General features: G+C 39.6%; 1 protein-coding gene across 3 annotated transcripts in view; it reads left to right on the forward strand.

Moving 5' to 3' along the window:
- Positions 1-24,894, forward strand: part of TLN2 (talin 2) — a 450,475-nt gene that overhangs the window by 257,435 nt on the left and 168,146 nt on the right. For all 3 annotated transcript variants that reach the window (XM_082647306.1, XM_082647308.1, XM_082647307.1), the window contains 3 exons: positions 1,885-2,012; positions 17,112-17,175; positions 18,198-18,302. In XM_082647306.1, the coding sequence (XP_082503432.1) occupies positions 1,885-2,012; positions 17,112-17,175; positions 18,198-18,302 (297 nt within the window). The remainder of the gene's footprint in view (positions 1-1,884; positions 2,013-17,111; positions 17,176-18,197; positions 18,303-24,894) is intronic.

Below are 24,894 nucleotides of genomic sequence, written 5' to 3' on the forward strand. Positions count from 1 at the left end.
TCCGGCTCTCGCCGTGTCTGTGACACGCACTTTCCAGTCGGGTTGGGTTGTGGTACAGGTTGGTGTCCACTGTGAGCTGGCCATCCAGAGGTGGGCCTTTGTTTGCCTCCCAGGTGGGGTCCTCATGGCGACTACTGCCTCTCTCTGCTTGGCTTCACACACTTACCTGGCTCATCACTTCACACGCACTACAGCTTTCGTACCTCGCATCTAGAGTACAAGGATGGTTATTGGTCAGAAAATCAGTACTTCTTATTAACTGAAAGATACTACTCTCTCAGTAACCTTTTATGTTTTTACCATTAACTAATTGTTTAAACTCAGGCGAGTCATTCAAATTATCTGAGTTGCAGTTACTCAGTATGTAAGATGTGGGCTTTGCACTAGACAGTCCCAAAGGTTTCTTTTGGCTCAAGGAAAACATCTTCCTCCCTCTGTCTCTCTGTCTCTCTGTCTCTGTCTCTGTCTCTCTTTCACTCTCACTTCTTTCATTCTTCCTTTCCCTTTCCTCTCCTTTTATTTATCTGCCTATCAGCTTATAGAAATAATGGGGGGGGGGTCAGCAAAATGCAGCCACAGCGTCACCTGTGTTTATAAATAAAGTTTTATTGAAACCACATCTCATTCATTTATGTATTGCACGTTGGTAAATCCCCTTCTGTATCACATAATTGTCTCCGTGTTGTCCATGGCAGCTGTCATGTTCCAACAGCAGAGTTCAGTAGTTGGGACAGACACCACATGACCCAGAGGTGTAGATTATTCACTCTCTGGTCTTTTACAGGAAAAGTTTGCTGACCCCTGAGTTAGTGGATGGAAGGAGGGCTGGGAGGAGATAGGCTGGGAGGCCAGAAGGGAGGGAGATATCAGGGCAATAAGAAAATGGTTGTTGGTTTAAGGCTCAGGGCCATAGGTTAGAGTGTCCATCTGAGAGTGCTCTAGGAGTCATTTAACTGGAGAAAGGAAAGACAAAGAAAAGGAATAAATAGCAACAGCAGTGAGGGGTCAGGAAATGGGAACTTCAGGGCTTCAGGTGCAGTGGGTTCCTGATTCCAGGACTGTGCATTTGCTGATCATTTCCCCCAGATGTCTGCAGTATTGAGTTCTTGTCTGTTCTCTCTATATATTTTGGGATGGGGATTGGGTTGATTTTACTTCTAGATGATTTTTTTGTTAGCTTTATCATTTAGGGTCATAAAAAATATATTGCATTTCTGTTTCCCCCTGTATGAATCTGGTCATTATACAAGGATTTCCCTTTGCCTCTGTATTTTTCATGATCACTTCGACCTCCCTAGATTACACTCAAGCTTCAGTTTTAATATACTGGGCATTGCTGATGCCTTCCATCTATAGGCAATTTGGGGCAAGGACTTGTTTTCCCTTTGCCTTCATTCATTTTTTGTTTGTTTAAGTAAATAAATTTATTTATTTATTTGTGGCTGCGTTGGGTCTTCATTGCTGTGCACAGGCTTTCTGTAGTTGCGGCGAGTGGGGGCTACTCTTCGTTGCGGTGCATGGACCACTCATTGCGGTGACTTCTCTTGTTGCGGAGCACCGGCTCTAGGCACGCGGGCTCCAGTAGTTGTGGCTTGCAGGATCGGTTACTCTGCAGCATGTGGGATCTTCTTGGACCAGGGATTGAACCTGTGTCCCCTGCACTGGCAGACGGATTCTTAACCATTGCGCCATCAGGGAAGTCCCTGCCTTAATTCTGCTGTGCTACGATCACCCACAGTGTCTTGAATGCCTCACTCTGGCTTGGCTGGCATGTTTCCCCTTGTTCCACAGAGTGGGTACGCTGGGATGCAGGAACATGGCAATGGAGAGAATGTGTTGTTCCTTCCAAGCTCCTGATGCTTTTTGCTTCCTCTTGTGTTGCAGGCTCGGGATGATATCCTGAATGGCTCCCACCCTGTCTCCTTCGAGAAAGCTTGTGAGTTTGGTGGATTTCAAGCCCAGATTCAGTTTGGACCTCATGTGGAACATAAACACAAGCCTGGATTCTTAGAGTAAATGACCTTTTGTTTTTCTTTTTTGCCTTCTTTTCTCTTCACTGTTTATATTTGAGCTAGCTATGCAATGTGTGTACAGCCTGGTTTCAGTAAATTGTGAGATTGTTAGCTTTTACTCAATTCAATCTATGATGAAATTTGTGAGCCTCGGGGAAAGCAAGGGGCCTGGAAATTCAGGGCTGGGATGACTGAAGATGACTTGCTCCAGTGTTCGGGCAGGATGTGGTTTCCACTGGACCAGAGGGTCTGTGGCATCCCTCCAAGGTGTTGTCCAGGGTATTTCTGGACTTGAGAAACTCACTTCCCCCATCTTCTGAAACCCCTGCTCCTTGGGATATTCCTATGGGAATGGGACCAAATTTTGTCATGTTTAATATCTTTTTAAGCCTCCAATATTACAACAGAGTATAAAAGAGAGAGCTTCACATTATTTACTATAACCTTATGAAATCTTCATTGCTCTGCAAGTGTGGTGCGTACATTAATACTGGCTCTACTCTTCCATCTGGTCTTTGGTTCTCTTTTATAAAATGATGGGGGTAATTTTTGTGGCTCAATACTTATGGATTCGAGAGAAAGCTAACCCTCCGGATTCGTCATGGCTCCTCCGAATGTGGGCCTTAGGGTTGGTTTTCCTAGAAATGCCCAGCAGACAAGCCCAGCCATACGGAGGCTGCTGTTCGTCAGAGTTCATTTTCCCCTCTGTTTGGTCTGGGCTTTCCAAGGATTTTGTCTATATAACATTTCTTTCCTTTATCTGTTTTCCCCCCTTTTCTTTTCTCTCTTCTGCTGTTTCTTAGATCAGATGAGACATTTGGCTGAGCCAAAAAAAAATCACTGCAGAAAGTCTTAACCTGGTCAATACCATGCTCTCACCTAGAGTGCAGCTTGTAGTGGGGACCTGACAGGAATGCCAGCTGGGGTGGGTGGGCATCAGCTTTTCTGTAGAATATGCCGACGTGAGATGCATAGAGTAGGTCATCTGTTGTATTGTGTCTGGGTGTGTTGAGAGGAGAGAATAAAATGCTTATTTGGCCCTTGACCTCACTTTCACTTTGGTGGAAAATAGTTGGGACCAGCATGTGCCCTAAGGTAAAAAGGAAATCTGACTTCTCTCCTAGTGGCAGAGAATGCCTGGGCTGCATGCTGTTGGGTCTAAACTGAGTTGTTACTAAAAAAAACCTCTACCCTTGTGTTAATGAATCCTGGGGAGCCTTTCTAAAGTGGTGCTTTGTCCTACAGTATTCTGTACAGTGACCTTGAGACTGAGACTGGCTCTGAGCAGGTCCTGTCATTGACTTTGTTCTGTGTTCTCCAAACAGGTCATATGGCCAAGTGTTCCTCAGGGCCACTTCTACCCAGTTGGTCTGGCTTCCTTCCTGCAGGAGTCACGGAAGCTTGCCTTTGTCTGTCCTGACACCCCAGATGCCTTTCAGAAAACCACATGCACACAAGCTTTTACTAGTTTCACCTTGCCACATTCTAACCTCCCAGTTGGTCCCTCAGATACATTTTGTGTCATAAACCTGTGGATTATGGCCATGGAAATTGATAACACCAAGAATTATTAAGCCCTGGAGGGAGGAAACATATTTTGTTTGTTTCTTTGAGTGACTGATGAAGAATAGGAGAAAATGAAGAGAAGATTTATGAACCAGAATTTTTAAAATACAATGTTTAGTTTCAGGCTTTTGTAACTGTGAGCCTATCTGGCCCTGATGAGAAGGTGATCCACATGTAGCCATTCACTGGGTGCCCAAAATGAGGCTACCATGGTCATTTCATTCATGCCTTTTCTTTAGAGCTTTTGGACAGATAATTCCCAGGGCCCCCTGTGAATTGAGAAAGCAGTATATTTTAAGCTACAGATGTGGAAGAAGAAGCAGAGAGAGGAGATGTGGCTTGTTCACAGTGACATAGAATTTTTCTGCAGGTAGCTTCTGACTCCTTACACTGGGATTTACAAACAGATTCCTACTTGGAGGGCAAAGTTGCCTCTTTCACTGGTCTCCCAATATGCAGCAAGATTAAGAAAGTACTTTAAAATGTGATCGCAAGGTTCTTTGGTCTCTTTGCTATGTCACTGGTTGTGACAACTACATCACAGCGAATACTGTTACACCACCGACTGCTTGTGTAGGGATTACAGACAGCGTGAGAGCACTGGTATTGCTCTTACAATGTCTCCTGCGATTTATGCGCTATCGAATGCTGCACACCTACACTCCATTAAAGATGTTCCTTCTCTTAATGTGAGGCCGTCAAGGTTAAGCAATTGTTCAGTTTTCTTGTTTCTGAGATTATGGTATGGAGCTCATGCCCCTAGTGTATGTGTATCCTCACTCAGATTCCAGATTAAAACAAGCTTATTGTGCCTGGTAGCAATTATTTTTCCATATGAATTTGATTTTCTCTTTAATTAGACCAAATCTAGTCTAGGTAATGAGGGATTTTCATTTCATGTAGATGTTTAATTGTGTATATTATTGCACGTACACGACAGGTAGAACTTCCTGAGGGTATTCGTCTCCTCTTAATTAAAACAGCAAGGTCACATTTCCCTGATTGTATGTTGGATAGTCTGAGACTGTTCAGCGATAATATCCCTGGGCTGTCCCTGGTGACTGTGGCTGGGCTGTGTCTGCCAGCCTTTGTTTTTCCCCATCTAGCTTTCATATATACTATTGGCTTTGAACAATTCATTTGGGGAAAAAAAAAAAAAAGTTGGACTTTGCCACAGAGTCTGGTTGAAGATAAAGCCAGGCAGAGATTTTAGTCACATAGCTTAAGGGTGAGGTACATGGAAGTATGTTTAATGACTCTATTTCTTTTAATTTTTTGAAAACTTGTTCAGCACTTGTGCTCAAAGTCAGCATACTACGGACCTTTTTAAAAAAAACTTTATTGACGAATAATTGGGAATAATTGACAACTACAATTAATGTATTTTTAAAGTATACTGCTTGATGATTTGATATATGTATACATATAGAACGATTAGTAAGATCAAAATAACACATCCGTCACCGTACATAGTTAATGTGTGTGTGTGTGTGTGTGTGGTCAGAATGCTTAACTACTTGGCAATCTTTAAGTACACGATACCATATTATTAACTATAGTCCCGTGCTGTATGTTAGATTCTTATTCTTCTTAGAATTAAAACATTCGTACTCTTTGACCTACATTACCCTTTTCACCTCTCCCCTACCTTGACCCTGGAAACCACCATTCTATTTTCTGTTTCTGTGAAAATGGCTTAAAAAAAAAAATTCTGCATGTAAGTGAGACCATATAGATTGGTCATTCTCTGTCTGGCTTATGTCACTTAGCATATAGCCCTCCAGGTTCAACTGTGTTGTCACAAATGGCAGGGTTTCCTTTTGTCTTATAGCAAAATGATATTCCATTGTATGTATCTGCCACACATTTTCTTCATCTGTTCATCCATCAAAGGACATTTAAGTTGTTTCCATATCTTGGCTATTGTGAATAACGGTGCAGTGAACATGGGTGTGCAGTTATTTCTTCAAGACAGTGATTTCAAGTTCTTTGGATATACACCGAGGACTGGGATTGCTAGATCATACGGTAGTTGCTACGGACCTTTTTATGAGAATTTTTTTCACCTTTCTTTAGACCCTTTAATGATTTCTATACTCAGTACCACCTTAGTAAAGGTCTTTATTTAGAAAAATTTAAAGCAGAGACTAAAAGATTTTCAGAGTTTTCAGGGATTTAAGGATTATTTAGTGTCCCCCATCTGCTCTGTAGGTGGGGAAAATAAGTGCAAGAGAGATAGGGACAGAAATAAAGAACAGAACCAGGGAAGCTGGAAGCCAGGAAACAGCCAGTTGTCCCAAATCCTATCTGATGTGCTTTACATACATGACACTTTTCTTCAGGTCATCTCCAAAGAGTCCCAGGGAGGGAGATTTTATCATTTGATGGGAGCATAAAGTATAACAAACACAATCTAGTAACCATATGTATTCTTTATGCTCTCCTGTGTTCAGAAAATGCTTGCAGAAAGCATGCCATGTGGTACCTCACTGAGGACTTCATATGTGTGCTCTGTTGTGCCAGGTGTAGGGAAGATACAAGGGATATTGTAGATTAATTCTTTGCTGTTTTTGAGGCTACAGTCTACTTGGCGATAAGCATGTGGAATTGTTATTTTGGAGAGCCAACACGTGCCTGTAATTTCAACAAGGTCTAACCTTTAACTATACTTTGAAAGCAGGATGGTTGGAATCTATTTAGGATTCCAAAAGTTGCAGGCTTTGGGGACTACTGTGAATTGTTTCAAGAAATGTGGCAATAATATAGTGCAAGAAGCAATGTTGACAGAAGAATTTGGCAAAATAGAAGGTAAATCTAAAGAATTAGCTCTTAAAACAACAACAACAATGAAACCTATTAAAATAATGACTAACTTCAGGCCCTTTAAAAACCTGGTAGAAAACTTTACAAAGTGATCAGAGTCAAGATGGGGTAGGGGATTAAGAGGTACAAACTATTGATACTATGTGTGTAATAAATAAGCTACAAGGATATATGGTACAGCACAGGGAACATAGCCAGTCTTTAATAATAACTGTAAATGGAGTACAATCTTTAAAAATTGTAAACTTAAAAATTTTAAGGTGTACTCTGTCGTATACCTGAAATTTACATAATTTAATAAATCGACTATACTTCACTTTTAAAAGAAGTGATCAAAGCCTTCTATGGCTTATTGTATCAAAGAATATTAGATACACTGATAAACTTTAGACCTTAAATCAAGTATATGTGATAAAATTTTAGATAGCTCTAGGTGATGGGTATAGAATGTTCACTCTATAATTCTTTTAAACTTTTGTGAGTTTGAGATTTTTTTCATAATAAAATGTTGGGCAAATATTGCTAGCCTAAAAGAATAGAAATAGATCGTAGAACTTCCAAACCAGATTGTGTGTGTGTGTGTGTGTGTGTGTGTGTCGTGGGGAGCGGGGTGGTAATGGAGAAATGATACCAACAACTTGGCCAATACAGTAGGAGTTGTACAAGGTGGTTTACAGAAACAAAGCCAGAAAAAGTACAGTAAATAGAATGTACAAAATAAGATCTGAGAAATACTTCTAAATATCTTAGGCATCATAGCAAATATAAGTAAATCAAACTTACCAGTTAATAGACAGAGGTTCTCATTGGATGAAATTTTTTAAAAGTTCAGCTCTATAGTATTTCTATAAGACATACTTAAAGTTTAAGGACACAGGAAAGTTTAAAGGCATAAAATGGTGTACCAAGAAACTGGTTAAATCAAAGCTAGAGAAGCTATACGCCGTGTCACAAAAAATAGACTGTAAGGCAAACAAAGCATAAGTAGAGACAAAGAAGGTTGTTATGAAGATAGAAGGCTAATTCGCCAGGGTGTGAGCCTGTATGCATCTAACATTACCTTAAAATATAGAAAGGAAAAACAGGCAGTATTACAAGGAGAATTCCAGATACATGCTTTTAGTGGAATAATTTAACATACTTCCCTCAGGGAGTGATAAGTAAAACAAGATCAAAATAGAAGAAAGAAAATGTTTTAGTCAAGAGAAAGTAATGAAATAGAAATCATAGAATCAGCAACACCCAACGCTGCTTCTTTGAAAAAATTAATAAAATATGTAAATTTCTGGGAAGTTTGATCAAGTGAAACAAAAGAAGAAAAAGGCAAAAATAAACATTATTAGTAATGGGGACAGAACTTCAGATAGGGATTTTAAACATCATAAGAGAATGAAATGAAAACTTGAAGCCAAAATATTTAAAATCTAGACAAAAATGGATACTTAGAAAATCTGGATGGATCTATGATCTTGAAAGAAATAGTCTTAGCGGTTTAAAATATACCAATGGAAAAACAACAAAACAAAAAGTAGGCTCAGGTTATTTCAGAGAACAGAAAGAGGAAAAAAAAAAAAAGAAAACCTCCAAACTGGTCACCTTAACTTGGAGCTAGCAGAATTAAGATAGCAAAATTGTATACAGACCATGTAACACTTTTAAACTCAATATAGATGCCTTCCCTAAAATTTGTAAATTAATAAAGTCCAGCATGACATGTGTTTATACATAACTGCAATTTGTAACTGGTTTCTCCAGGAATGCAAAATTCATTGTTCAATAAATAATTTATTACATGTCTTTCTACCTGTAGGCACTAGACATTAGGGGTACAGCAGTGTAAAACACAGTCAAACATTCCTGCCCTCATGGAACTTATATTCTAGTTCAGAGAGGCAGATATTAAATAATAAGTAAATTACACAATAAGGAAAGAAAAAAATGATTTCAGGGTTAGAAAAATGAAACTGTCATTAGTTGTAGGTGATAGGTTTATCTACATAGATAATTCACTCAATCTATGAAGAAACTAATTAGAACTATTAATAGAAAGGAAAGTCTCTGGAAGAAAAATCAATACATAAAGGCAGCTTATTACCACCTAGATCCAGACAACCATGGTATTCACCTGTAGGACTGTGAAAAATTAAAATATGTGTGTGTATGTGTATTTGTGTGAAAATATATAGAGGACTCACACAATTATCCCAATTTCTTAGAGAGCTAGAGTAATTAAAACACTCCATTATTGATGTAGGGTGATGTTAAGAGTTCTAAAGGTTGATGAACTTGCCTTAATGCAAGTTAAAATACTAGGCAAAAGGCATTACCAAATGAAGAGTGAGGCCCCAGAATGAAAGAAGAAACTTGTATATTTGCAGTGCATACTAACAAGAATAAATTAATGTCCAGAAAATATGAAAAAGGAAATAACACCTTCTAAGCAAAAAAGATCAAGATAACAGATAGGCACTTGAGAGAAGAGGAAATTCAACTGACTTCTAAAGACAGAGAAAAATATTCAGCCTCATAAGCAATCCGGAATGCAAAATCAATAAGGAGATAGCATTTCCTGTCTCTCAGATGGGCACAAATTTTTTAATTAATTTTGTTGTTGTTGTTGTTTTTTTGGCTGCATTTAGTCTTTTCTGCTACACGTGGGCTTTCTCTAGTTGCGGCAAGCAGGGGCTACTCTTCGTTGCGGTGCGTAGGCTTCTCATTGCAGTGGCTTCTCTTGTTGCAGAGCACCGGCTCTAGGCGGTGGGGCTCAGTAGTTGTGGTTCGCGGGCTGTAGAGCGCAGGCTCAGTAGTTGTAGCGCACGGGCTTAGTTGCTCCGTGGCACGTGGGTATCTTCCTGGACCAGGGCTCGAACCCGTGTCCCCTGTATTGGCAGGTGGATTCTTAACCACTGAGCCACCAGGGGAGTCCCAGATGGGCACAAATTTTAATGTATGAAAACAGCAAAGTACTTTACAGAGAAAACAAGATATTTTAGAAGGTGAATCTGTTGAATTTAAAAATACAGTGAGAAACAGAATATATTGTGTTATAGATATAAGGAGATGTAGGAACATGATAAAATATGTGTGGAAATTACCTTCAGGAAAATGACGACCCTTAGGGAGAGAAAGAAGGATGGTGTGGGACTTGAGCTAAATCTGTCATTTGTTCTTTAAAAACAGAAGGAGAGGTAGCAATCATAAAGCAAATATGACAACATGGTAACATGTATTTATCCTTGATGATAGGTACATAAATTGAGGTATATACTGTTCTTTATATTTCATATGTTTTCACAGCTAACGTGTCTTTAAAAAAGTCAGTTGCAATAGTCTGTGTGTGAGGTGCTAAAAGCTTTTGATCACCGAGGTTGGATATATACCGTGTGGTAAAGGCAAAATTAATGGGCCTTGGAGGTCAGACAGAAAGGTTCCGTGACTCTGTATGTCACAGGGAGAAATGGTCCAGTGGTTGGGTGCAGGCAGGCAGGGAACTAGCAGGTGGAGGAAACCTCCCTCCTGCTAGATTACCGTAGCCCCCTCGTCCTGTTGGCATGTTCCCCAAAAGTATTTCCCTGAGAAAACACAGCAACCCAGGGTATGAATCTCTGAGGAAGAATTTAGTGTGGACTTGGAAATTTTTCCCCACAAACTCAAGATAATTCTACTGTCAACAAGCAAAGCTCTTGACACAGTAGGAAGTCTTAAGTCAGTTTTTCTCTTGGCATCTGTTCACACACATATTCCTCCTTTGGAGTTGTTCTGTGCGTTTTTGTCAGAATAATTTGGCTGTAGATTCTGTTTTCAAACTAACGGTGAAGCAAGCGTTTCAGCTTTGTTTCTCACCACTGCCCATGCACTAGCTTCTCTATCGTTGGCTTCTGTCCCCTGCCCCTGACAGCCTGGCGCGCTCTCATCAGTTTGGGGTGGTGATGACCACTCAGTGGTGCCTTCACTGTTTCCTCCTAGCAGCAGCCTCCTGAGGTTGATGTCTCTCTCCCTAACGACTTTCAGACTCCAGAACTTTCAAACCAGGAACCTCTGAATGTATCTAGCCCGGAGCTGTCAGTGAGCCTCTGGACGATTTCCTGTCCTTACACTAAGGGGCATTGGGATTGGTTCAGGAGCACAGAACTACTGTGTGACTGAGGCCCTCAAACCCTCTCCTGTGCTTTCCCCATGCTGTCTTCACTCTCCACTTCTTGCCACTGTAACTATTTTCCAACTCATCCAGTGCTTTCTTCCACCTACATCATCCCCTCAGTTATCCAGGACTTGACCAATACTCTGAGTCACAGACGTTTTCATCTTTGAGTCTGGATTTAAATTCAATGTATCCAACTTCATCATTTGAGCTTTCGGCCCACTGGGCCAGTGGTTCTCCACCTTTAGCATGTGTCAGGCTCATCCAAAGGGCTTGTTAAAACATACTACTGGGCCTCACCTCCAGAGCTTCTTATTCAGTGGGTTTGAGGCAAAGCCTGAAAATTGACACATCTAGCATGTTCCCAGGTAGTACTGATGCTGCTGGTCTTGGGACCACACTTGGAGAACTTTATGTGATACCAAATTTGAGATGTTATTGTTACTTATTTGGTGGTTGAGCATAAAGATTGGGGTCAGGAAACCTGGGTGTTCCAGTGTCCTTTGGGTGATACCGTCCTTGCTGTACCTCGGTACCTTCCCTTCCCTTTATTCCACCACATGTGCTCTTCACTGCTTTGTTTGTGTGTTCATATTGATGCCCTCATTCCCCAAGAATGAGGGGGCAAGCCATTGCTTTCGGTTCATATGAGCAAAACCATTCCTAGGTAGGAATCCTATCTGCTTTTCAGGTGATAAGATCAGCTTAGAGAGGTGGTGAGTTGCCCGTGGTGGTGTGACTACTAGGTGACAGTTCTGGGACAGATGAGAAGCAGTTAACCTTTCCTCAAATCATGGCTGCCTCCCATGAACTTGTGTACTTATTTTCAGACCAGGGAACATCTTTAGAATGCCTCTTTTGGAATAACTTATAGAAGCAGCTTACATTTATGTAAGAAAATGAAGTTTTCAGTGAATGGCTGTATTTGAATCCAGATCCCTCTCCCTCTAGATGTGTTTATTAAATTCCCCTTCCCTTTTTCACTGCCTCTTGGCATTTCTAAAACATTGACTGCCACCACTATGATCATTGTTACCATTATCTGATTGGGTGTTTCTGTTATTTTATTCCTCTCTTTGTCTGAAAGTTCTCAAATACTGATCACATGGTACGTCTTTTGATCAGAGGGTAGCTTGGAGAGACCAGGGTGCTAAGTAGCTAAGAGCATGGTCTCTGGAGCCCACAGAGGAGGCTTAAGTTGTTGGCTATGATTGTGGGCAACTTACTTAGTATCGCTGAACCTCCTGTTCCATATGTAAAAAACTGGAATATTGGAATATTTTCTTCCAAGGACTTTTGTCAGAGTTTAACTAATCTATTTATGCATGTAAAACACCTGAAACATTATTTGCCTTTCAATAAAACGGCAGCCATTAGTAGTGGAAAACCCTCTATCAACATGGTTTACTGTTGCTTGGATAATCCCCCAAAGTTAATTAAAGTAAAGAATCTACGCTACTACCTCTCTGAAACCCTATATTTTAACTTTCAGTTTAAGCATTCATTTGCCAATCTTTTGATACCGGACCAATGTTTTTCCCTGGTGTGGGTCACCTAGTTAAGGTTGCACATTATCTTTGTTGGATGAACCACACCATCTGCAAGAGAATATAAAGATGATCATGAAGCACTCTGAGGACAGACTGTTTTTACATTTTCACTATTTTTTCCTTTCAGTATTTTCCATTTGTCTCGCTTATATCTAATTCAATAACTTTTTGTAAATATTTACCATTAGGAAGCATTTAGTAGCTCTCTTTTGGACTATTTTAACAGTTTATGGGCTGTATTGGTTTATTACATAATTATGTAATATACAGCCAGCAGCGAGATTGGGGAGCAAATGCAGATAAATATAGATGGGGGAAGAGATGCAACTGACTCGGCCAGAGTGAAAATAGAGCTCATGAGAGAAGAGTCTCTTGGCTGATTTCAACCTTCCATAGATCTCAGAGTGTGAGAACTTTGACGAGTCTGCCGTCTTAGTAAAACGGGAGATCTGTTATTATTGCACTCCGAAAAAATGATATGCACAAGACTGGCAGAGGGTTTGGAGGCTGCCCTTTTAAGGTGGGAATGTTTAAGTTGGCAGTGCAAGGGACTTTGCTTGGTCAGAGCTTGCTTCATTAGGAGAAAAATTCCCAATCAGGTTTGACCATCTGACCCATTTTCTCAGAGAAAGCCGACAGATTTCGCTTGTATGTCTGCCGCAGATGCTTAGGAGCCTTCCATACTTGGGTTTGGGAATCAAAAACACAACCGAGCTGGAACTGCTGAAATGCCGGCTGGCAGGCATCCCTGCTGACACTGTGCACGTTGTCGATTTACTGGAAAGAATACACCCCACACGTGCACGCACACCCACACACTCACTTCTTATTTGAACATACCTTACACTAAACTCCCCCCAGATCGCCTCTGGCAACACCAGGGGTCACACCTCTGGTGCAAGCTTCTGGAAGTTGTTTCTGTACCTACTGAAGAGTGGGAGGTTCAATGCCTTCCAAAGAATGGGAGGGTTAGTTTGCAGTTTGAGTTGAGGGCAGCTTGTGGCCACACAGAACTTTATTGCCATAAATACCCAACATATTCCAGCCTGGCCACTGGATGCTGCCCTCTGGTGTCCTAGTAGCAGTCATCGTTGTGTGTGGGCTTGGCATGGGGCCCTCTTTGGGTGCTTTTGATAACCTTTGCAAGGTCTCCTTTGTTGATGGCATAGGAGCTGCTGTCCAGAGGCTCACAGCAGTGGCCCCCTCAGGATGCTTCCTGGTTATCATTTTAAGGGTGTTCCTGGGGGAGCCTGAAACAGCCCTGTGTTCACATGCGTCTGCTCTTGGACTGGAGGTCAGAGGCTCCCTGCTCCCATCCAGTCCTGTGACCTCAGCTAAGTCACTTGACCTCTCTGTGACTCAGCTTCCTCTTTTGTGACATTGATGCCTTCCATTCTTCTCTCAACCAGACCTTTTTTCCCTGAAGTTGCTTAACAGTAGTCATAACATCTAAGGGGCTGCTGCCTAGATGTTTCTTAGGTTCCTTCCTGCGGACTGACGTGGGGGTCTCTTGATTAGGCCAGAGTGTTCTGGTGGTGCTCAAACCTAGATCCCTGACATTCCAGAAAATATACTCAGAATTTTTGTCTGCAGATGTAGTTTGCAGGTTGAAGAGCTATCATGATTCAAGGCATAATGTAGCCAGAACCTGGACCTGACCCACCCCCTTTTTTGGCTGGAGTATTGAAAGCAAATCCAAGATGGCATACCATTTCGCCTATCAGTACTTCAGTATGTTTTTCTGACAATGAAAAAATTTTTTTAAATAATTAAAACCCCGCCTAACTGCAAATCCACCCTAATACCAAACAAAATTAGAAGCAATTCTTTAATCACATCTAATACCCAGTCTGTGTTAAATTCTCCCCTGCATTGTATTAAAAATGTCATTTTATACTTTGTTAATATCAGGGTCCAAACAAGGCCTGTAGTGGTTGGTGTTTATCTTTTTTAAAAAACAGCTTTATTGAGATGGAGTTTGCCTACCATACAATTGGCCCGTTTAAAATTTATATTTCAGCGTTTTTTCGTGTATTCACAAGATTGTGCAGCCATTACCACAATCTAATTTTAGAACATTTGTTTCCCTCCTACAATAAGCCCTGTGTCCATTAACAGTCATTCCCCAGGTTCCCCTCTCCCTTCCTCAGCCTTTGCAACCTCTAGTCCTATCTGCCTCTATAGATTTGACTATACTGGATGCTTCATATAAATAGAATCATACAGTTTGTGGTCCTTTGTGATGGGCTTCTTTCACTTTGCACAGTGTTTCCATATTGTTGCATGTATCACGCTTAATGCCTTTTTATTGCCAAATAAAGTTACATTGTATGGCTAAACTACATTTTATTCATCCACTCGTCAGTTGATGGACATTTGAGTTGTTTCCACCTTTTGGCTATTATGAATAAAACTACTATGAACACTCACGTACAAATGTTTATGTGGACATATGTTTTTACTTTTCCTAGATATATGCCTAGGAGTAGAATTGCTGTTTAATCTTTTGAGGAACTACCAAATTGTTTTCCACAACAGCTGCTCCATTTTACATTCCCACTAGCAGTGTGTGAAGGTTCCAAATTCTCCGTAACCTCGCCAACACGCCTTCCTGTCTCTCTTTTACTGTAGTGTCCTACTGAGTATGCACTGGTACGCTGTTGTGGTTTTTCTTTGTGTTTTTCTGATGGCTGCTGGTGTTGTGTGTCATTCTGATTCTAATCTGTGTGTCATCTTTTGCACCTCTACCAGCAAGCCATTTATTTGTGGAAAACCTGGGTTATTTGTATAATATTTACAATGATGGGATTTGGCTCATTGGATCTTGGTAGTGTCACTTACCATGTTCCTCTCTCTCTCTCTCTTTTTTAAACTATCAGCTTTTTAAACTATTAGGGTTTTTTTTCTTTTTTTGTAAACTTAGATTTATATTTAGACTCTTAATGAAATTCATATTCAGTTATATATTTACTTATCTTTTCTCTATCGCCAAGAATACTTCCTAGGTGGTACTGTATACTTCCACCTAGGAAGTATAGGTGGAAGTATACAGTATGGAAGTATGGTACTGTTACATCAGTCAGAAGGCATATGCTGTGTGGTTATCCCACTCGCATTTAAAATTGATCATTGGGTTTGGATCAGACTGATCCTTCTGTTATAAAGTCCCCCATTAACTTGTTACTTATTGGTTTTAGCAGCCACTCATGCTTGTTTTGATCTATTGGCTATTTCATTAAGAGTTGTAAAATGATGATTGTGGAATTCTATTTTTCCTTCTGCATTTATTAGCTTTGTTTCTTTTCCTTTATCAATTTTCGATATGAGCTGGTGCCCTAGCAACATCTTAAGGTGATCAATGATTATTTCAAAGAATCTTTATTGAATTTTATGTACCTGTGTTTTGACCAATTGCAGTCTTCATTCTTTCTGATGCTCAAATTGCCCCTCACATGAAATTAATTATATGATGTCTGGGGTTTGCTTCAAATAATCCATGAGAGGGCATGTGGGTAAGGGAGTAGATGAGTCATGAATGGCTATGAGTGATTATTGTTGAAGTTGGTCAGTGAGCACATTGTTCTGTCCTCTCTTCTTTTTTTTTTTTTTTTTTGCGGTATGTGGGCCTCTCACTGTTGTGGCGTCTCCCGTTGCGGAGCACAGGCTCCAGACACGCAGGCTCAGCGGCCATGGCTCACGGGCCCAGCTGCTCCGCTTCATGTGGGACCTTCCCGGACCGGGGCACGAACCGGTGTCCCCTGCATCGGCAGGCGGACTCTCAACCACTGCGCCACCAGGGAAGCCCTGTCCTCTCTTCTTTTGTATGAGGTTTTAAAAATCACCCCATGTTTGGCCATCGGTTATCCCTTGATGTCAGTCCAATGTCATTTTGATAAATTCCTTGATCCTCAGGCACAAGAAGCCCCAGGAACATTTTATACATCTCCTGTCCCAAAGCTAGAATCAGTCATTTCTCCAAGGATCCTGGATTCCTCTTAGTGGGAAATGGTGTTGGAAGACCACCTGGCTGATGCACTGGGGGTGCTCATTGCCACCCGGTTGTCCTTGCCCTTAGCCTCTGCAGTGGACACAAGTAGAAAATTTTTTCAGAAAAAGAAAAATGAATCAGACATTCAGATCAATATTTGCATTCAGATGAAAGATTGCAGGGTTTTCATTTCACTTCTTTTGCTTTATTTATTTCATGCTACGAATATTGATTTCTAACAACTAACAATTACTTATTTACTTTATCCTAATTATATATAATATCTACCTACTTAGATAATGTAATATACTAATTTTATAGTGTGTGTGTGTATATATTTAGGGGGAAGAGTAGATATTAGTTTTGAAATAATGATATCAATATTTAACAAGTCTACTGTGGTCCATTTTATCTTTAAGATATATCTCACTGGGGATGGGTATTGTCAAAAGACTGTTTTTCAAAGTTAGGCTGTTGGTTCCATACACTGTTAGGTTCATTTGTTTCAATTTGCTTTAGATTTTTAGGTGTTGCATTTTACCCATTTGTGATTTCATTTGGTTCAAAAGTGAAGACTATAGTACAAGGAAAATTAAGAGGTTTAATTTCCATTCTTGTTCCCTTGTCCCTGTTTTTTCCTTCTTTCCATTAAGAATCATTTATATTAGTACTAGATTTATCCTTCTAATGTTTTTTAAAATACATATTAACAGTACAAAATGGAGGATATTTTCCTCCCTTTATCACGAAGGTTAGCATACTGTACACTCTTGGGTGCTTTACTTTGTCATTTTACAGTATATCCTGGACAGTCTTTCTTCTTGAATATGTTTGACCCTTTTTATCAGACTGGTTTTATATTTGCATCTTATTGAAGAGCATTGTGGGATATGGCTGTCTGTTATTAATTATACCATAAAATACTGAGAGTTAGGGACTTAACTGTGAGTTTTATGAAAAGTTTCTTTTCTTTCCTCCTCAACATAGAGTATGATAAATGCCTTACCTTTTTTTTATTCTCTCTCTCTCAGTCTAAAGGAATTCCTGCCCAAAGAATACATCAAGCAGAGAGGAGCTGAAAAGAGAATATTTCAGGTACTGGAAATGTTCAGAACTTTATTATTCTCCTCACTTTATTATTCTCCTCATGCATCCACAAAGCCTATCCTCATTTATTAGTCCAAGAGGGGCCTCTGCACGATAGTTTCATACCCCATGCATGTACTCTGCTTATATAATAAATGATTTGTGACTCCAGAGTAAAGAAGCTGACAGTTCTACTTTGGGCAGATTTATTATCTTAATCCATACCTTCTTGCTAAAGGCTCCTTAGCCCTTCTGGGAAAAATGTGCATACATTTAATTTCAGAGACGTTATCTTGGAAGCATTGAAACAAGGCAATTTGCCATTAAAATGCACTGAGGCAGACACTTCAAGAAGCCTTTTTTAATCCTGAGATTTGTTTTTTGAACCTCAGAATTTGGGAACTGGTGTCTTTTTAAAATCCAGGTTTATTCTAAAATTCAGAAAGTTATCTATTGTAGGCAACCAGTAAAAAAAAGCCCTGTCATCAGCTTTGCCAGGAAACACTCACTCTAGTGAATCCAAAATACCAAAGTGTTTTGGCAATGAAATGTAAATATAAATTGGAAGAGATAAATTTCATGTGTATAAAAACATTTTTTTTTTAAATCCAGTATTGTTTGCACACACTGAGATATCCAGGCATTTATATATCCTGCTCTTTGGAAAACTTTATCTTTTGCCTGGATGTTAGAATTCAGGACGAGAACATTTTTCTAGTTCTCCTTTGATGTGTTGGTCCTGAACCTTTCGGAACGTGGAGCCCTTTGAAAATTTGGTTACAATTATGGACCCTGTTCTTGCCGTGCTGCATGTGCATGAATTGTTGCATATAACTGTGAAATCTATAAGGAATTTGGGTTCACGTTCTAGTTAAGAAACTGTGCATTAGCACTTTCTGTGTGCTCTGACCCTTGGTCAGCAGGGACATGCATCCACAAAGGCATAGAGGCCATGTGGAATAACACCTCTCACAAAGTCCACCTGCTGTCAGAGCTGCAGTAACTGGTCCCTGCCGCTGTCACGTTTGTAGGAGCACAAGAACTGTGGAGAGATGAACGAGATAGAAGCCAAGGTCAAGTATGTCAAACTCGCCCGGTCTCTCCGGACGTACGGTGTGTCCTTCTTCCTGGTGAAGGTGAGTTGAGCGTGATGGAGGGGGCGTTTGCCTCTGCCACCTCTTTTGTTAAAGGGTTTGCTGTTAACCTTGATTGTCATCTCTAGACCCCTAGCATTTGCACATGGAGCATCTGGGCAGTGGTGACCTGAGTTGAGCTGTGGGACAGACATGAGGTGTAAGAGCTGTGAGGCTGGTGAGTGAGCTTGGCTGCCTGCAGGCCTCAGGACAGCTGTGTCTTGGCTCTGCTCTCAGTCACTGCTATAAAGTCCCTGAAGGAGTACCTTTACTTTCAATTGCTAGCACTTTCCCCTGAGAATGTTTCACTTAAGATCTTCCAGAGTGCACTGGACTAAGTGAAGGTTGTTGACCACTGCAGGCCAAATCAAATTCATGTGGTAGTTATGGTACTGAATTTGTATCCTTTTAGATGGGTCTTGGGATTTTCTGTGGCCTTCAGATCTGTTTTCACAGGAATTGCTGGCCTGATTACTAGAGGGACAGAGGTGGATCTTTGAAATTCAACCTGTGAGCAAGCAGAGGGTGTGTTCTTGAATTCACTAAGAAGCCCTCCCAGTAGCTTCCTTTCCCGTTTTCATATCCTAACCTCACGTACTCTCTTGTAGTCATCCCTCTGATAGGTTTCATTATTTCCACTTGCTTTGCTGTGACTCTGGGTCTCCTGTCTCTTGCTCTTCACCCTGGAGAAAGCTCTACCATGTGATGAACTTTCTTGTGCTGCTTAAGGCCCAGGGGAGTGTTACCAGCTGTGTTGCAGCTGCTTCTAGGGAATGAAGTTGGAAGGTCAGTGACAGGGTGGTTTAAGGAGGTGTCTATTCCCACAGCTAAAAAGAACTGGAAAAGAAAGAAGTTTTGCTGTCTACTAGAATGTTTGGGCATATGGATGCTTTTCTTGACTCCAGTCCTCATTGGAGGAAGCTGCTTCATTTGGGGCCAAGAGAAGTAAAAGATATTATATGGAAAAAAGGTGTATGTTTAATGCTGATTAGTTATTTCAGCCAAACAGCTCTCAGCTTTATACCAGAAAATGCTGGGTCCCTTGCAAATAAAGAAAGCATAGGTGAATCACTTTGTTTTTAAGAAAAATAATTTAGAAATTGAATTTTTCATTTCAGTGTGTTTTAAACTATCAATCAGTTTTTGAATGGTGCTGATGGTGGTATTCTAGGTAATGACTAGGTAATTTCCCAATATTAATAATGACAATAGTAACAGTAAACAATTATATGTCAGGCGTGTCTTATTCAAATCTGTCAGCATCCCAATGGCAGAATTACTGCTATTATCTTCTTTTTATAAATGAGAATCAAGGCCAGAAAGATCAATGACTCAGCTGGGACCATAAGCCTCGTAACTGTAGGATTAGGACTTGAATTCAGGTCTCTCTGACTTAAAAGCCTGTATTCCCAAGCAGTGGGCTATGCTGACTTACCTAGGGTGGCCCCATTTGATATGTGCTCACCTACTTTCATTATCCTACCCACCCCTACATCCCCACCATGAGTACATGGTTAGATCTGCTTGTTTTAGAAGAAAAGTCTGCTTTTCATTTTTTTAAAAAATTTATTTATTTATTTATTTATTTATTTATGGTCTTCGTTGTTGTGCGCGGGCTTTCTCTAGTTGCAGCGAGCAGGGGCTACTCTTTGTTGCGGTGCGCGGGCTTCTCATTGCAGTGGCTTCTCTTGTTGCAGAGCAGGGGCTCTAGGTGCGCGGGCTTCCGTAGTTGTGGCATGTGGGCTCGGTAGTTGTGGCATGTGGGCTCAGTAGTTGTGGCTCGCGGGCTCTAGAGTGCAGGCTCTAGAGCGCAGGCTCAGTAGTTGTGGCGCACAGGCTTAGTTGCTCCGTGGCATGTGGGATCTTCCCTGACCAGGGCTTGAACCCGTGTCCCCTGCACTGGCAGGCGGATTCTTAACCATTGCGCCACCAGGAAGTCCCGGCTTTTCATTTATTATTCTGATGAGTTCTAATACCTCACAAAGATTAAGTCGTTTTCAGCATCTCCAATGATACTGGTATCATTTTCCATGGTTGTGTGGGTTTGAGTTTTTCTCTAGTCCTTCATATATGAAATTTATCTTTCAAATTCATATTGTTTTCTATTAATACCATCAAACTTCACATAGAGTCAGTTTCAGTGTTGTGCGTAAAGGTCAGTAAATTTAGGAAAATACATAGCACACAGCAGTCTGCATGTAATTAAAAAGAGACATTGAATAGCAAGTTCCAGAAAAGAGAAATTTGTTCTCCACATATAATTTAGGGCCTGGGAAGAATCTGTCCATGGCTAGTAGCATAATTAGAGGTAAAACACAGATGCTATGGTTATTGCAAGGTCTTGCAGTTTTGGTCAAATGAAAACTCTTCTTTTACAGAAGTGTTTAAGGCAAAGTAAGAAAGTAATGCAAATTTCCTTCCTTCTTCCTTTCCTCCCTTCCTTTCTTCCTTTTCATTTTTTAAAAATTACATCTCTTCGAAGGAAGGTCAGGGTCAGGAGGTAGGCAGCACTGACAGCTTTCATATACATGTTAGACATTCACATTTTGTTTTTCATTACTTTTATTTTTTGTCACTATAAAAGTGAGTACACTGCTCATTTCAATTTTTTGCTCAGTGGTCTTATTTAGTGTACATTTTATTTTTAAGTTGATTTTGATAGAGTTTATTTGATCATAGTTTGCCCTATTTTAAAAGTAAATTCAGGAATAATGCAATATTATGAGTTAATATATCTAATAAATCAGAGCAGGTCAAATAAGGTGACATCATATGCACTGAACTATCTAGAAAATAAATATAGAAAACAGTCTCATTCACAATAGCATCAAAAACAGTAAAATACTTAGGAATAAGTTAAGCCAAGGAAGTGAAAGATGTATATGATGAAAACATTAAAACAGTGATGAGGGCTTCCCTCGTGGCGCAATGGTTGGTAGTCCGCCTGCCGATGCAGGGGACGCGGGTTCGTGCCCCGGTCCAGGAAGATCCCACATGCCGAGCCTGTGCTCCGCAACGGGAGAGGCCACAACAGTGAGAGGCCCACATACCACAAAAAAAAAAAAAAAAAAAAAAGAACAGTGATGAAAGAAATCAAAGAAGTAAATGAACAGATATCCTGTGTTCTTGGATTGGAAGAATTAAAATTATTAAAATGTCCATACTATTCAAAGCCATCTATAGATTCAATGAAACTGGTCCTCTTTCTTACATCATTCACAACAATTCACTCAAAATGGATTAAGGACTTAAGTGTAAGCCATAAAACTGTAAAAATCCTAGAAGAAAACATAGGTGGTAAACTCCTTGACAGGGTTCTAGGCAATGATTTTTTGGATATGACGTCAAAAGCACAAGCAACAAAAGCAAACGCAAACAAGTTGAACTACATCAAACTAAAAAACTTGTGCACATCAAAAGAAACAACAAAAGAAAAAGGCAACCTACAGAAAGGAGAAAATATTTGCAAACCATGTATCTGGTAAGGGGTTTATACCCAAAATATATAAGCAATTCTTTATAACTCCATAGCAAACAACAACAACAAAAATACCCCCAAATAATCCAATTAAAATGGGCAAAGGACATGAGTAGACATTTTTCCAAAGAGGATATTCAGATAGCCGTGAGGTACATGGAAAGGTACTCGGCATCACTAACATCAGGTAAATACAGATCAAAGCCACAAGGAGCTATCACCTCACCCCTGTTATAAAAAAAAGACAAGGAATAACAAGGGTTAGCAAGGATGTGGAGAGAAGAGAGTCCTTGTGCACTGTTGGTAGAAATGTAAATTGGTACAGCTGCTGTGGTGAACAGTGTGGAGGATCCTCAAAAATTTAAAACTAGAACTGCCATATGATCCAGCAATCCCACTTCTGGATATATATCTGAAGGAATTGAAATCACAAGCTCAAAGAGATATCTGTACTCCTCTGTTCTTTGAACCATTATTTACAATAACCAAGATATGGAAACAATCTAAGTATCCACCAGCAGATGAATAGATAAAGAAAACGTGGTAGGTAAATACGGTGGAATATTATTCAACCATAAAAGAGAAATTCCTGCCATTTGCAACAACATGGATGAAATTTGAGGTCGGGAAGAGATATGGGGACATATGTATAGGTATAACTGATTCACTTTGTTATAAAGCAGAAACTAACACACCACTGTAAAGCAATTATACTCCAATAAAGATGTTAATTAATAAATAAATAAATAAAAAGAAACTTCAGGGCATTATGCTAAGTGAAATAAATCAGAGAAAGACAAATACTGTATGATCTGACGTATACGTGGAATTTTCAAAAGCCAAAGTCACAAAAACAGTAGATTCGTGGTTGCTGGGGTGGGGAAATGAGTAAATGTCGGTCAAAGCACACCAACTTGCAGTTTTAAGAGGAATACCTTTTGAGGAACTAACGTACAGCATGGCGACTATAGTTAACAGTACTGTATTACATACTTGCGAGTTGCTAAGGGAGTAAATTTTTTTTATTTTTTATTAAAAATTTTTTTAATAACTTTTTTGGAGTGTTGTGTTTTCGTTTTCATTTGTCTCTTGGTATTTTTTAATTTCCTCTTTGATTTCTTCAGTGATCCATTGGTTGTTTAGTAGCATATTATTCAGCTTCCACATGTTTGTATTTTTTGCAGTTTTTTCCTTACAGTTAATTTCTAGCCTCATAGTGTTGTGGTCAGAAAAGATGCTTGATATAATTTCCATTTTCTTAAATTTACTGAGGTTCACTTTGTGGCCCAGCATGTGATCTATCCTGGAGAATGTTCCATGTGCAGTTGAAAAGAATGTATGTTCTACTGCTTTTGGATGGAGTGCTCTGTAAATATCAATTAAGTCCATTTGGTCTAGTGTGTCATTTCAGGCCTGTGTCTCCTTATTGATTTTCTGTCTGGATGATCTGTCCATTGATATAAGTGGGGTGTTAAAGTCCCCCAGTATTATTGTGTTATTGTCAATTTCTCCTTTTATATGTGTTAACATTTGCCTTTTATACTGAGGTGCTCTTATGTTGGGTGCATATATATTTACAATTGTATTTTCTTCTTGATTTGATCCTTTGATTATTATGTAATGTCCTTCTTTGTCTCTTGTAAGAGTCTTTATTTTAAAGTCTGTTTTGTCTAAGTGTTGCTACTCCAGCTTTCTTTTGATTTCCATTTGCTTAGAATACCTCTTTCCATCCCCTCATTGTCAGTCTGTATGTGTCTCTAGATCTGAAGTGAGTCTCTTGTAGGCAGGATATACAGGTCCTGTTTTGTTATCCATTCAGCCAGTCGGTGTCTTTTGGCTGGAGCATTTAGTCTGTTTGCATTTCAGGTAATTACCAATATGTATATTCCTATTGCCATTTTGTTAATTGTTTTGGGTTTGTTTTTGTAGGTCTTCTTTTCCCCTTCTTTGGTTCTCTTCTCTTGTGATTTGATGACTATCTTTAGTGTTAGGTTTGGCTTCCTTTTTCTTTTTTATGTGTATATCTATTATAGATTTTTGTCTTGCAGTTACCGTGAGGTTTCTGTATAGCAGTGTATGTATATACCTGCTTGTTTTAAGTTGCTCATCTCTTAATTTCAAATGCATTTTAGATACCCTGCATTTGTACTCTCCTCCCCTCACGATTACTGTTTTTGATATTATATTTTACATCTAATTCTTTTGTGTATCCCTTAACTGCTTATTGTGGATACAGATGATTTTACTGTTTTTGTCCTCCCTACTAGCTTTGTGTGTAGATGATTTCCTACCTTTATTGTATGTTTGCCTTTACCAGTGAGCTTTTCCATTTCACGACTTTCTTATTTCTAATTGTGGCCTTTTCTACCTAGAGAAGTTCCTTTAGCATTTGTTTTAAAGCTGGTTTGGTGGTGCTGAATTCTTTTAGCTTTTGCTTGTCCATAAAGCTTTTGATTTCTCCATCAAATGTGAATGAGAGCCCTGCTGGGTAGAGTATTCTTCGTTGTAGATTTTTCTCTTTCATCACTTTAAGTATGTCCTGCCACTCCCTTCTGGCCTGCAGATTTTTTCTGCTGAAAAAAATCAATGGATAGCCTTATGGTAATTCCCTTGTATATTATTTGTTGCTTTTAATATTCTTGCTAAGAGTGTAAATCTTAAATGTCCTCATCATAGCAACTACAAAAAGGTAATTTTGTGAGGTGAAGGATGTGTTAACCTTACTGTGGTAATCATTTCTCAATATATACATATATCAAATCATATTGCACACCTTAAACTTACATAATGTTCTATGTCAGTTATATCTAAATAAAGCTGGAAAAGATGGCATCATGTGATCATTTGATAAGTGATAAAGCCACTAAGGTGTTTGATAAAATTCAGGTACTCATTATAAAAATTTCCATAAAATGCTGGAATAAAAGTGTACTTCCTCAACAGGGTAGAATGTTTTAAACCTATCATCAGCATGCTACTCAACAGAGAAGTGCTAGAGAGAAATCTATAAAAATTGGGATCAGAACAAGTTACCCTTTAACATTGTTTTGGAAGTTATAGGAAGTGTGGTAAGACATAAAAAAAATTTTTTAAATGCATAACTTTAGGAAATGGAAA

The sequence above is a fragment of the Grampus griseus genome (assembly GCF_964374135.1).
Source record: "Grampus griseus genome assembly, chromosome: 2".
Lineage (NCBI taxonomy): Eukaryota > Metazoa > Chordata > Mammalia > Artiodactyla > Delphinidae > Grampus > Grampus griseus.